The 13,267-nt window shown below is 43.8% G+C and overlaps 1 protein-coding gene across 1 annotated transcript in view; it reads right to left on the reverse strand.

Annotated features, from left to right (window-relative positions):
• Tcp11l1 (t-complex 11 like 1) overlaps positions 1–10,444 on the reverse strand; it is a 29,968-nt gene extending 19,524 nt beyond the window's left edge. The window contains exons 1-3 of the mRNA XM_032903834.1: positions 10,295–10,444; positions 6,555–6,738; positions 519–651 (exon numbers count right to left, since the gene is read on the reverse strand). Coding sequence (XP_032759725.1) covers positions 519–651; positions 6,555–6,714 — 293 coding nt within the window. The 5' untranslated portion in view covers positions 6,715–6,738; positions 10,295–10,444. The remainder of the gene's footprint in view (positions 1–518; positions 652–6,554; positions 6,739–10,294) is intronic.
• Between the last annotated feature and the right edge of the window lie 2,823 nt (positions 10,445–13,267).

Genomic DNA, 13,267 nt, shown 5'->3' on the forward strand with positions numbered 1-13,267 from the left:
TGACTACTGAGCCATCGCTCCAGCCTTTATCTTTTACTATTACCTTGTATAGTCTGTTTTTTGACCTAGGGGTTCGCCCCTGCCTGGCTTCTAACTTACTACATAGTTGAGGATGACCTTGAACTGATCCTCCTTCCCAAGTGTTGGGATTATGGGCATGTGGCGCCTCACCTGGCTTCCCTGGCTTCACAAAGGGTGGGAATTAGATGACAACAATGGTACAATGACAGTTACAAGGAAATGAACGAAATAGTTTGCTGACAACACTGGAAAAACAAAGAGCAGCTACCACGTCCTAATAGGGAAAGATGGCATCAAAGCCTTCACGGGCTCCAGAGCCTTTACCTGTATCTGAAGAACGCGTGGCTCCCAGACCCCTGTTCACAACAGTTACTTCTGACCTAGCCATATTTTTAGCACTGATGTACAAAAGGAAGATGTATTTAAACACACTGGCATCGAGTGAAAAGCCAGTCCCAGAACTGGAAATTCTCTAGTACACAAGTCCATGCACGCACCTGCCTTCAGCTAATTCAACAGCGTTAATCCGGAAGTCTCCATTTACCACAATTTCATGGGCTAGAGCCATGTTGGTGACTCCTTTTGCTGTTTCTAGCAGTTCCTCTACAGTGACAAGCCGAGGAGGACTAGCTGTAACAGAAACCAGTTTAAGAAGTCTGTTAGGTTAAGGCCGGCAGTGGCAGCCACAGTGAGAACTCTACCCCAACATTTCAAACAACAGACCTCGCTTTTCCTTAGTTTCCTTTTACCCAGAATCCTAAAAGTAATAATCATTTACATAACACACAAAACACGATGCCCACTAAGATTGCTCAATGGAAAATAAAAAGTTAGCTTAATGACCCATGCCTTTAATCCCAGTACTCGGGGGCAGAGGCAAGCAAAATGAGGACAGCCAAGGCTACACAGAGAAACCCTCTCTTAAAAAAATCAGGGGTTGGGGATTTAGCTCAGTGGTAGAGCGCTTGCCTAGGAGGCGCAAGGCCCTGGGTTCGGTCCCCAGCTCCGGAAAAAAAAAAAAAAAATCAAAAAAGCAGTAGCAGAAGGAGGTGGAGGAAGAAGAGGAGGAGGAAGAGGGAAAAAGGAGGAAGTGGAGGGGAAGAGGAGGAGGAGGAGGGGGGGAAGAGGAGGAGGAAGAGGAGGGGGAAGAGGAGGGAGAAGAGAAGGGGAAAGAGGAGGAGGAAGATGAAGAGGAGGAGGAAGATGAAGAGGAGGTGGGAGACGAAGAGGAAAAGGAGTCATCATCTTACAATTCCAGAACTAGGAAAAGTAGAGGCAGTAGAATCAGAAATTCAAGGCCAGCCTGGGTTTTATATATAAAGTCTCACCTTAAAACCAGGTAACAGGGTGGTGGTGGGAACAGTTTTTGAGATGTAAATAAATTAATTAATTTAAAAAAACCCAGATAAACAACCCTGCACTTTGCCCAGGGTTTAAAGGATGGAAAGTCTCTAGGTGCAACAGAAAATGCATTTCCTTCCAACTGTGCTGCTCCTTTCCTCTGCTCCTCATTGCTCCTGAAAAGGGAACCAATCTAAGAGTTGGCCAAATCCTGTTTAAAAAATTACTAAATTGTATATGGGGAAGTTGTAAAAGTACTCATCCTCAGAAAATTCTCAGCATTTCCAGAAAATATTAATACAAAATAAAAATAAAATTAAGCATGCATATTGGTAAGATATAACAAATATTTAAAATAAAGTCTACATATTTTTTCAATTCTTGGTATAATAGAGATGTCAATTTTTTCCAAGTCAATGTATTGACTAAATATATTCTAAACAAAATCCCAAAAGACTTTTTGAAGTTTCCCGATTGATTCTAAAATTTATATGGAAATGGCAAAAGATCCAGAGAACCAAGACTATTCCAAGGAGGCAGCTAGAAAATATGTGCCAATTTCAAGACTTCCTGTCAAGCTAATTATCAAGACTATAAGGTTTTAAATATATAGACATATAGAGTGACAAAGAATTCAGAAATAGACTCAAATACATACACAGAGAGACTGACATACTCATACGTGTCTATATATGTAGTCAGTGGGCAAGCATAATATTTTTAACAAAATATTTCTTTTCTGGCTTTCTGAGACAAGGTTTCTTTGTATAGCTTTGGCTGTCCTGAAACTTGCTTTGTAGACCAAGCTGGCCTTGAACTCGCAGAGATCTGCCTGCCTTTATCTCCCTGCTGGGATGAAAGGCATGCTCCACCACTGCTCAGCTTAATATTTCTAGAACAATTAAATACTCACATGCATATACAAAAGAAAGACAGCCAGGCGGTGGTGGTGTCCCAGGCCTTAAATCCCAGCACTCAGCTGGCAGAGGTAGGCAGATCTCTGAGATCAGAGGCCAGCCTGGTCTACAGAGTGAGTTCCAGGACAGGTAGGGGTACACAGAGAAACTCTGTCTCAAAAACAAAAACAAAGGGGTTGGGGATTTAGCTCAGTGGTAGAGCGCTTGCCTAGCAAACACAAGGCCCTGGGTTTGGTCCCCAGCTCCGAAAAAAAGAAAAAGGAAAAAAGAAGAAGAAGAAAAAAAGAAAAAAAAAAAGAAAAACAAAAGAGTAGAGAAAGAAAATTTGCACCCTAATAAGATAGATATGCTTATAAAAAATATTTTATATAAGTAATTAACTCTTGCCTGAATAGTTGACACTAAAGTACATATGGTAGGTATCTTCAATGTTTTTCAAAGTTGAGCAACATTGTGATTTTGTAATTGTCTATGTTGAGAAAACTGCTTTATATATGGATATATAGTAAAAATTACAGGAACACATTTAGAGACCTTTAAGAAATTGCTAGAAATTTTATCCTAATCTCAATCCAAATTTCAAATACTTTTAAATGAAACTCAGCATCAACTGTTTTGAGACAGGGTTTAGCCCTGGCTGTACTACAACTCACTCTGCAGACCATGCTGACTTTGAACTCAAGAGATCCAAGTGCCTCTCCCTCCTGAGCTACTGCTTGGATCAAACATCAATTTTAAAAATAATTTTTCAAAAAACATGTGTGTCTAGGTATATCTATATGAAAGTGAGTGCTGGCATCCAAAGTGGAGAAAAAACATTGGATTTCCTGGCGCTGGAGTTACAAATAGTTGTCAACCACCCAACACAGGTGCTGGAAGCAGCTTCTGGCTCCTTGAAAACTTGAGGAAAATACTCTTGCCTTAGACATGACCACACATAATTTCAAATAATATTAACTTCACATTAATAACTAACACTTGCTTCACATTATTTTAGAGCAATGCCACTATTGACAGAATGACAAAAAGCATGTCCCAAGTCCATCCTTCCCAGAGTAACTGAAAACATAAACCAAAAGTCCTCATTAGAAACTGCAGTAAATAAAATCCATGTTAGCAGTCTCTGTTAGTTTTCTACTGTTGTCAGGAATACTGGAGACAAATCAACTCAAGAGAAAAAGTTGTTGGGTATGGTAGCTTACACCTGTCATCACAGCACTCAGACGCTAAGGCAGTTAGACCAAAGAGTCTGAGGCAAACCAATAAAGTGAGTTCAAAGGCAGCCTGGTCTACAGAGTGAACGTGACTCAAATATGTACTCATCTACATACGAGCTAGGAGCTGGGCGCAGTAGTGTAGGGCTGTAACCAAGTACTTTGAAAATGGAGACAGGATGATCGGGAGTTCAAGGTTATCCTTAGCTACAGAGAGAATGTGAGGCCAGCCTGAGCTACGTGAGGCTGGAACTTAAAAACCATTTGGGATGGGAAGCTGGCTTGGAATTTCCAGCCCCTGATCTAATGGACCCAACCTTTTGGGCCTGGGGTGAGCTGCACTTAATGGCAGGGTCCACATGACTGGAAAAGTTGCTCAGTTTAGCTCAGAAATAAAATGAGAATGAAGAAGTAGCTGGAGACTCCAATTCTGTCAAAGGGCAGTTCCCAATGACCCTCCCTCCTCACAGTGCCACAGCTGGATCCCAGCTCTTAACACACAGATCTGTGGAGGACATTTCAAACTCAAACAATAGCATCCACACTATAGCACCCAGTCCCTGTCAGGAGCCATCTAGGAAAGGCTAAAGGCATGCAAGTAAGTTTTCTGGAGATAGCCCACTGTTCTGCATGGCTGCAGTGGGTAAACTCTGAACTGCAGATGAGATCTTCATAGATCTCATCTCAGGATTGACTCTTGCTACTGATATGCCTTTCCTGTCATTATTACATAGTGATTCCTGGACATTAGCCCACCATATTGGGCAGATTTTCTGCAGATCAATGAAGATATACTATCATGTAGTAATGCTGTATAGATAAATTGATGATTTCATAATTCCTAATAATGATTCTATAGAATTCCTAAATTTTTACAAGCAATTTTGAGTCCTCTATAGTATGAAAGCTGCAATTAGAGCTCTGTAAACCTTCATGTGTCTTGGGCTAATTGCACTAGGATAAGAAAGCAGGCTTGGAACAAATTTATACTCAGGGAAAACATTCCTTCTAGGTTAGCTGTGAGACTAGTATCTGATAACTGGAGGTCATAAACTGGGAATGGACAATTGTAGGTGCAAGGAGAGAAAACAAAATATTGACTAGTTTATCTACACAAAACTTCAAAACTAATGAGACACAAGGCAGATGATTTGCCTTTTGACAAAACCCTGCTAACTTGTGACATAAGAATTAGTGTCTTAAACTTTTAATGAACTTATGGAGTTAGCAACAGATAATGTTTAGTCAGGGATGAGTCTTAATGGAAACACATAAATATTTCTGCTGAAACTCCTTATCAATTTATGACTTGAATTAGTGTCTTAAACTTTTAACGAACTTATGGAGAGTAAAGAAGCTTGGGAAACTGTGTGATCAAGTCTCCTGGGAAAGTATAAGAACTTACAACAATAATAAGGGAGAGTCTCTTCCACTCAGCAATAAAAAGGTGGATGCTTTTTCTTTTTCTGAGCAATAAAGGTTGGAGCTTCTTCTTCATCCAGAATAAGTGAGTTTTTTTTCTATGTTGGCACCTGTTTGTTGGAACTTGTTCATGGAAGCTTTTGCTGTATGTAAGTATGCATTAACAGTTGTGGAGAGAGGTAGTCAGGCCTGAAACAGTGTGTGTGTGTGTGTGTGTGTGTGTGTGTGTGTGTGTGTGTGTGTGCATACTCCTTTGCAAAAGATTTTAATTTTCTTCCTTTCTTTTCTCTCTGGTTCACAAAGAGTTAATAAGAAAGAAAGAGAGAGAGAGAGAGAGAGAGAGAGAGAGAGAGAGAGAGGGGAAGGAAGGAAGGAAGAAAGAAAGAAAGAAAGAAAATCAGAGCTCATTAAAGCACAACTAGTAAGAGAGTTAAAGAGAAAGATAGTAAGAGAAAGGAAACCAGCACTTATTGAAGCACAAATAGTAAGATTACAAGGCCAAGGATCAACAGTCTTTAGCCTGCATCTGACTCTTTTCCACCTCAGCTCATTCCCTAGTCAGAGCAGGCCTCTGGCAAGTCCCACCATTAAAAAATGCAGCAGATGACATAATACTAGTAGCAGTGACAGCCAGTGATGCTTAATGAACATTTACTACTTCTAAGCAGTATTCTCAATCTTTCCATGAATTCCTCTCATGTTCACAACTACTCTAGGAGGTAGAGTGCCTCATTTAACATGATGGGAAACATCTCCCTAACTACACACATTGAAGACAGTAAGTCATAAATGCACACCAGGTAACATTATTACGGCAAGCTTCCCTGGGAACAGTCTGTGATACTGTGTGATCAGTCTATGCGACCATAAACTAAGAAAACAGGCCCACTTGCATATATGGTAGGTATAAGAATACTATGTTGATTGATAAATTAGTTAGGAGTGACTTTGATGATTTTAGAAACACACCTCAAAACCTCAAAATAGCTGTCCTTCCCAATGTGCAGAACAACTGTTCATTTGCAGTTTGATAACATCAACACTGACATTCTCAGACTATGACATTCCCTTCTAGAGACCTGTATTTTTGGATCCACTTCAGAAAACTTACGTGTTCCTAATAAAAGACATTAAGTCAGGTATTTATGGCATACAGGTAAAGTTTATGCCTTTCACCCAGAGGCCCGCTCCCCTGCTGGGACCTCAAATGATTTCCACTCTCAGAGAAAAAAATCCCCTCTGCCTGTGGGAACCAAGCCCTGGGGAAATGGATTTAAGGTGTGGTAAATGCGCTCAGTTTCCTCTCAACCAGCATAAGCATAGTCCTGGCTCCTAGGAATCTCACACTTTCATTGGTAAAGCCAGTTTCCCTTTGTCCTCTCATTTCTCAGACTACTGGAGAGAATGGACTGCCTCTGAGGCGAGAGAGCCTCACCGAGCCTCACCGTTGTAAAAATTAACTTCTCATACAAGTGCAAACCCACCAGCAGCTAGGTTGCCAGTTGGGAAGCTGCTGCTATGTCAAATCTCAGCATTGCCAATCCTGTCATACTATGGGAACTCAGTTCAGAGCCACGCACAAGGAAGTCATTTGAAAACAGCAGTGGTAGTGCTTTTAATCAAAGACACACTTGCTTACAGTGAGGTCTTCCCACTCTCAGGGGACTAGGCGAGTCCGACTTTACTTTTTCCTGGGCTTCATCAGAGCACTCCGGAGCACCTTGCTGGCCCTGCTCCGAGGCAGCCGACTTTGACTCTCCTGCTTCATTTACATGGGACTTGTCAAGGTTTTCAGACATCCTCAGTTAAGTCTGTTGACTTTCCTAGGAAAGAAACAGCATGAGTCGCACGTGTCATCCAGCGTCACTGACTGAGCAACATTTAGCTGCAGTTTTAGTGGTTTTCTCAACAGGCTTGCTAAGGTTTTATTCAGTTATACTCTACCCCAGTGATTAAACACACTTAGCCAACGACCCCTGTAAGTCATGAGCATAGCTGAAATAATGTATCCACTCCTGAGTCCACGTCACAAGCTGGTGGTGGGTGCTTAGACTGAAAGAAGACTTAAACCACCTACTTCTGCTTTAAGATTCCATCTTAAATCTTTATTTAAGGCAGTGTTTCACTACATAGCTCTTACTGTCCCCGAGCTCTCTGTGTAGCCCAGTCTGGCCTTCGATTCAGTTGTCCTGCCTACGATTTATAAATGCTAGGCCTATAGATGTGCACCACACCACACCCACTTTTCCTCTGTTGCCGACTGAGAGCTTATAGGAAAGGTCATTAGGAAGCTGAGCTTGGTCACACTCTCTTGTAACCTAGCACTTGGCGGGTGGAGGAAGGACAGCTTCAACAACAACAAAATCAACTGTTTAAACCACACTCCTAACCACCTTCCAAGGCTGTGACGAGATGGATGGATTCCTAGTCCTACGGTGTGGGAATGGGAGTGGGGAGATGGCTAAGTAAACAGTCCTTGTTATAGAAGTATAAGGATCCAAGTTCAGATCCTAGTACACACTGAAAATCCAGGTCCTGTAAGATACCAAAGCCGATTCTGGCTTCCATGCCCATGCAGAGGTGAGCACACGCACCCTTCCCCTAGATTAAGAAAACATTGATAATGGAGAGGCAGGCAAATCTCAGGTTGAGGCAAGTCTGGTCTACAGAGTGAGCTCCATCCAGAGCAACCCACACTACATAGTGAGACCCTGTCCCAAACAAAAGTGATCAAACTAGGGATTCGAAACAGTACCGTCTAGACTGTTTAAGTGTTTAAGAGAAATGTGTGAGGCATACATTTTTAAGGATCACAAACTATTGCCATAAACACTAAGTCAGTGACAGCATTACACACTTGGAAGGTAGTCAAAGGATCTAAAGAAATGTACTGGGTTGGGGATTTAGCTCAGTGGTAGAGCGCTTGCCTAGGAAGCGCAAGGCCCTGGGTTCGGTCCCCAGCTCCGGAAAAAAAAAAAAAAAAAAAAAAAAAAAAAAGAAATGTACTATGTTTTACAGAGATTCGGCCCCCTTCTGCACATCAGAGAGAGAAGAATCACTAGGTATAGTTATCTAAAGTCTCAAAAGACCTCAGATAAACAGAATAAAGTACTGGAATTGAAATCTGTAGGCCTGCCTGTTGTGATGGTCAGGTTCAATTGTCAACTCAGTGATAAGCAGCTTCACCTTGGGCCTCCTGGGAGAACTGCCTAGATCAGGCTAGCTCATGGGCATGCTGGTAAGCATCTTGATTATGTTCATTGAGGTGGGAAGACTCCCCACAGTTGGGCAGCATCATTTCCTGAGCTGCATTCTGGTCTAACAAAAGTCCCTTAGAAAGGGACTGTGCACCAGCATTTGTTGCAGTTTCTTGACCATGAATGTAACATAACCAGCTGTCTGGTTGTCTCATGCTCCTGGTGGACTATGGGCCAAAAATAATCCCCCTTACATGCTTAAGTAGCTTTTGTCTTTTTTGTTTTTGTTTGTTTGTTTGCTTGCTTGTTTTCGGGGGGTGGGGGGTTGACACAGACTCTCACAACCCTGGCTAGCTTGAAGCTCTTTACAGAGAACAAGCTGGTGACCAGTCACAGAGATCCACCTGCCTCTGCCTCTGGAGCGCTGGGTTTAAGGGAGTACCCATCATGCTCAGCTGCATTTTACCTTTCTAGTCCATCCCCTTTTTTAGGGAGACAAGGTCCCTTTTATGTGCCTCTGGCTGGCCTAGGACTCATGTGGCCCTGAACTCAGAGAGCTGCCTGCCCCAGCCTCCTGGGGCTTTCATCCCAGAAAGTCATGTGCCACCACACCCAGCCCAACTTTTCCTTCCAAAACCCATTTCTTCATTGTCCTAAATCCCAATAGAGTTTGGAAGTGAGACAGATCCAATGTTCAACATTACCTACAGATTCTCTAAGAAACAAAAACACATCTAACTTTATCCTCCTCACATGCCAAGGAGCTGCCCAAAGGAAGTCACTCACTGGAAACAGAAAAGAAGAAAGGCAAGACCCCTTTAAGCAAACAGACCGCCCGTCCTCTCTCCCAGATTCTGCTCAGGATCTGTCTCCTCCCAGGGCACTTCCTTCAAGCTTATGAATGTTTATGCTTTTCTCTGAAGTCCTGCAGGGCTGACTGTGAGACAGCTGGCATCCAACACTGCCTTTAATTCCAGTCAAAATACGATTATTTCAGTACGGATGGATAGCTGCAAACAATCTAATCAGAGACAGACAGACAGACATGCTCACAAGGAGCCGCAATGAAACTCAGAGTAGCATGACGCTGCTATTTTGAATAGGAGGAAGCTGAGAAAACTTTCCCAGAAAAGGCATGTGACCTGTCTTTGAAAGGAATACAATTTCACCAAGTTATAAAGTGGAAGTGGGGTGAAAAGGGGAGTATATTTTCTTTCATTCCTCTGACAGAAGCCAAAGCACCTGAAATGGAAAGGTGGCCGTTAGCAAAGATAAAGAGGATTGGGGGTCTGGTGGGGAAAGTGCTAATTTGCACTGTAAAAACAAAATGAAAAGCTGTGTCTAGATTTTGAACTTCTCAAGAGCCAAGACCAATCATATTCTCCATAAATGCTCTATTAGTATAACCGCCTACCCTCAAGCCGGCGAATAGATACCCATTTGTTGACAGACATAAATCCCTGTGTCATCTGTGTGATGTCACTGTGTTGGGAGGAGTTGTCCAACATGTTTAGGGTAGCACTAGACCTGTGGTTTAAAAGTGACGATAACTTCAGTAAAGTGATCCATTTTTCTTAAAATGTCCTATTTCCTGTCGCTACTGAGGTTCGATTTTGTCTCTTTACAGACTGTGTGACTTCAGTTTTGTACACTTAATGCATAAGGGTATACTGCAGCCATAGGCTGGCACACAACAACCATTCCACACTGGCAACTATAATTAAAGAGTTGGAGGATGCATCCGTGGGCTATTTAATTGCTCTCATTCACTCGCTCAACAATCACAAAACCCTAAGGTACCTAAACCAGGAAACCGAGGAGGAGGAGGAGGAGGAAGAGGAGGAGGAGGGTCCTGGCACAGGGACCCTCATCTGTTGGAGCTGAACACAGGCCCAAGCTGAACACAAAAGAATCTTCCAGAAAGGGTCTCCAGAAAGTGAAAGAAAGATCTCTGCCCACCGGCGCTGGGAACCGCGTCCAGATTTCGTTGTAAACAGCAGCTTTGGTCGGCGAGGGAGTGTCAGGGATGCGCGCCCAGGAGTGCGGCCTGTAAAGTGAGCCTCACCCACCCATCTCCTCCTCGTTCCACTCGGCATCCCGGACCCCACCGACCAGGAGAGGCCCAGAAACCGGAGAGCTACCGCCCGGTGCCTCCCGGGCCCGCCGGCCTCGGCTCGCTCACCTGCCGCGGCGTTCGCGATCTCCCCCGGTTCACTCCCGCTGCCAGTCCCCTGGGGCCCGCAACGCGAAAGGGCGCGAGCGACGCGCGCGCCGTGCTGGGCGCCTGGGCCTCGAGCCCCCAGGCCGCCTGGGTGCCAAGCTGCGGGCTGTCCTCTCAGCCCCGCGGCGGTGGGCAGCGCCCGCGCTCTGTGCGGGGCGGGGGGCGGGGGGTAGGCGGGATGCGCCTGCCCAGCGTGGGGCGGCGCCAAGCTCCCATACGGACAGGCGGACAGCGCTCCCGCTGTCACCAAGGGGCTCGGGAATGAGGCTGAGCCTCATCTTGTTTTTGTGTGGAAAGGCTGACGCGGGCCGGGGGACGGGCCGAGGGAGCGCGGTGACCGGTGGCTCGAAGTCGCTCACGCCGCACAGGGAGGCGCCATGTTGTCATTGGGAAAAGCGGAGGCGCGCCGCCGGAGGCGCGGGGGAAGAGGGAGGCGAAGTCGCTCAGTTAAAAGTGAGGTAAATGGTAAGGAACCTTAGAAGCTACCTTCCCTGCTAGGACTTTGAATATTGAGTATTCCACCAACAGGCCAACCTCATTCCCTTGCCTTCTTCATTTTTGATCCCCACCCCGACCACACCCCCACCACCCCCCCACCCCCACCACACACACGAGTATTTAAGTATCTCAGGCTCCTTTTGGATTTAGAGGGCTGGCTTGAGCGATCCCTTCTATGTGTGTGGGTGACCAAGGCTTCAGCTTGATGTGATGAAAGGCGAGAGCAGGGTTCTCTAACCCTTGGAGAAGTTGCGTTCCAGAAAGGAAGATCATTTCCCCTAAATATCATGTCAAGATCTCCCTGGGTCCATAAAGTTGGGGCCGGCAATGATCATTGTTGCACCAAAAAAAAAAAAAAAAAAAAAAAAAACCAACAACAACAACAAACTAATAACAAAAATTCCACCCCACCCCAAGCCTGAAGCACTAGAATAGCAAATTAACTACACTAACAGAAATACTTTGTTATCTGTCTCTATTTTAAATAATAAAAGTATGAGTCTTTGCTACCCTCCTACCCCTTCACCCTCTAACACTACACAGGAGAGAAAGAGGGACAGAGAGAGGGATGGAGGACTGAGGGGGATGGAGAGGAAGAGGGAGAGGGATCCTTGAATTTAATTTCTTTCCTTTTGTTTCTTCGCTGAGTGCTACTACTACTAACAAACCGCGTATGTAAACTCCAGGGCCTACCATTTTTATATCCTCTAAAAAGTTCCCAGAATTCCCAACTCACATAATCATAGAAACTCTCTGCAGCTGGCAAAACCATCCCTCTGCTGGAGCCTGAGGCAGACAGTCCTAAGCAGCCCCCAAACCCCCACCCTTACGCCTGGGATGAAAGTGAAAGCACATTTTAATATTTGTGTTTTAAAAGAAACTAATATTGCAAATTTCTCAAAAATGTCACTACATGACTTAACTGGTTTTTTAATGCTTTATAACTGGGCATAATTTATACATTTCTTAAACCGAAGGAGTAAGTCTTCTACCCATAACCTATATAAAGTGTGGGTTTACTTAAATAACTAGAACAAATGGAGGAGATTGATGGTTTCAAACACCATAAAAGCACATGTGATTATTACAAAAGATTTAAGCCTGGGTACAGTACTGTATAGCGCCTTCAAACCATTTATCAGGAGGCACATTGTTTTTCTTTATAAAAGATGGGCTTGCTGCTTTCCCAGAGGATCAGAGTTCTGTGCCCCCACTCATGACCACAAGTAACTCTAGTTCTTTTGATCTCAGGATACCAGCTTGCAGCTCAATGCACACAAACATATACATAAATAAAAATCTTTAAAAATGAAACAGTGCCGTGAGACAGCTGAGTGGGTGAAGTTGCCTGCCACCAAGGCTGAGGACCGGAGTCCCACCATGATCTCAGGAACCCACATAGTGGAAAGACAAAACAGAGGCCTGACAGTTGTCTCTTGACCTCTACCTGAGGGCCTTGACACTTGAGAACATGCTCACACACACTAAGTATAAATAAATACATGAATATACCATCCTGGGATTCATAGATAGCAAGCTTTTGACATGCAAGCCAGACAACCTTGAGTTGATTCCTAGAACACACGCAAAGGTAGGAGAGAACTGACTGTATACTGTTATGTTCTGAACTCCACATGAGCAGTGCGGGTGTGCTCACATACAGTACAGCAGATTAAAAATAAAACAATTCTCAAATGATTCACTTTAGGAGAACACAACTAAATACGGAGATTCACCTGATTGAACATTCAATTCTATCTGAATTCAGACTAATGTGCCCAGTTTATTTTATGGGAATTTGTTTTGCTTTTTGAGAAGACCTCTCACTGTGTAGCTACTAGCTCTTGACTAGCCTGGGATTCCCTATGTAGACCAGGCTAGCTCCAATTCACAGAGCTCCAATTGCCTCTGCCTCTCAAATTCTGGGATTAAAAGCATATGCCCAGCTGAGGCAGAAATTCTAAAACTGTGTCATCTAAAATCTATAACAGTAATCCCAGGTAGGAAGAATAAAAAGCTTCCCAGATGATTCAAACATGAAAGCCAGAATGGAACATAGACATATCCTTAGAGAAATCTATCTTCCTTGGGTTTCTAAAACTAAGTCTTCCTTGGAGAGGCTAGAGACAACATCAAGAACATTCCATTTTATTTGGGACGATTCATTTGTTGGGTTTTTTTAATTAATTAATTTATTATATATAAGTACAATGTAGCTGTCTTCAGACACACCAGAAGAGGGCATCAGATCTCATTACAGATGTTTGTGAGCCACCATGTGGTTGTTGGGATTTGAACTCAGAACCTCTGGAAGAGCACTCAGTGCTTTTAATCACTGAGCCATCTCTCTACCCCTGTTTTGTTTGTTTCAGAGACAGGGTTTCTCTATGTAGTCTTGGCTGCCCTGGAACTGGTTCTGTAGAGCAGGCTGGCTTC

The sequence above is a fragment of the Rattus rattus genome, chromosome 5 (assembly GCF_011064425.1).
Source record: "Rattus rattus isolate New Zealand chromosome 5, Rrattus_CSIRO_v1, whole genome shotgun sequence".
Classification (NCBI taxonomy): Eukaryota; Metazoa; Chordata; class Mammalia; order Rodentia; family Muridae; genus Rattus; species Rattus rattus.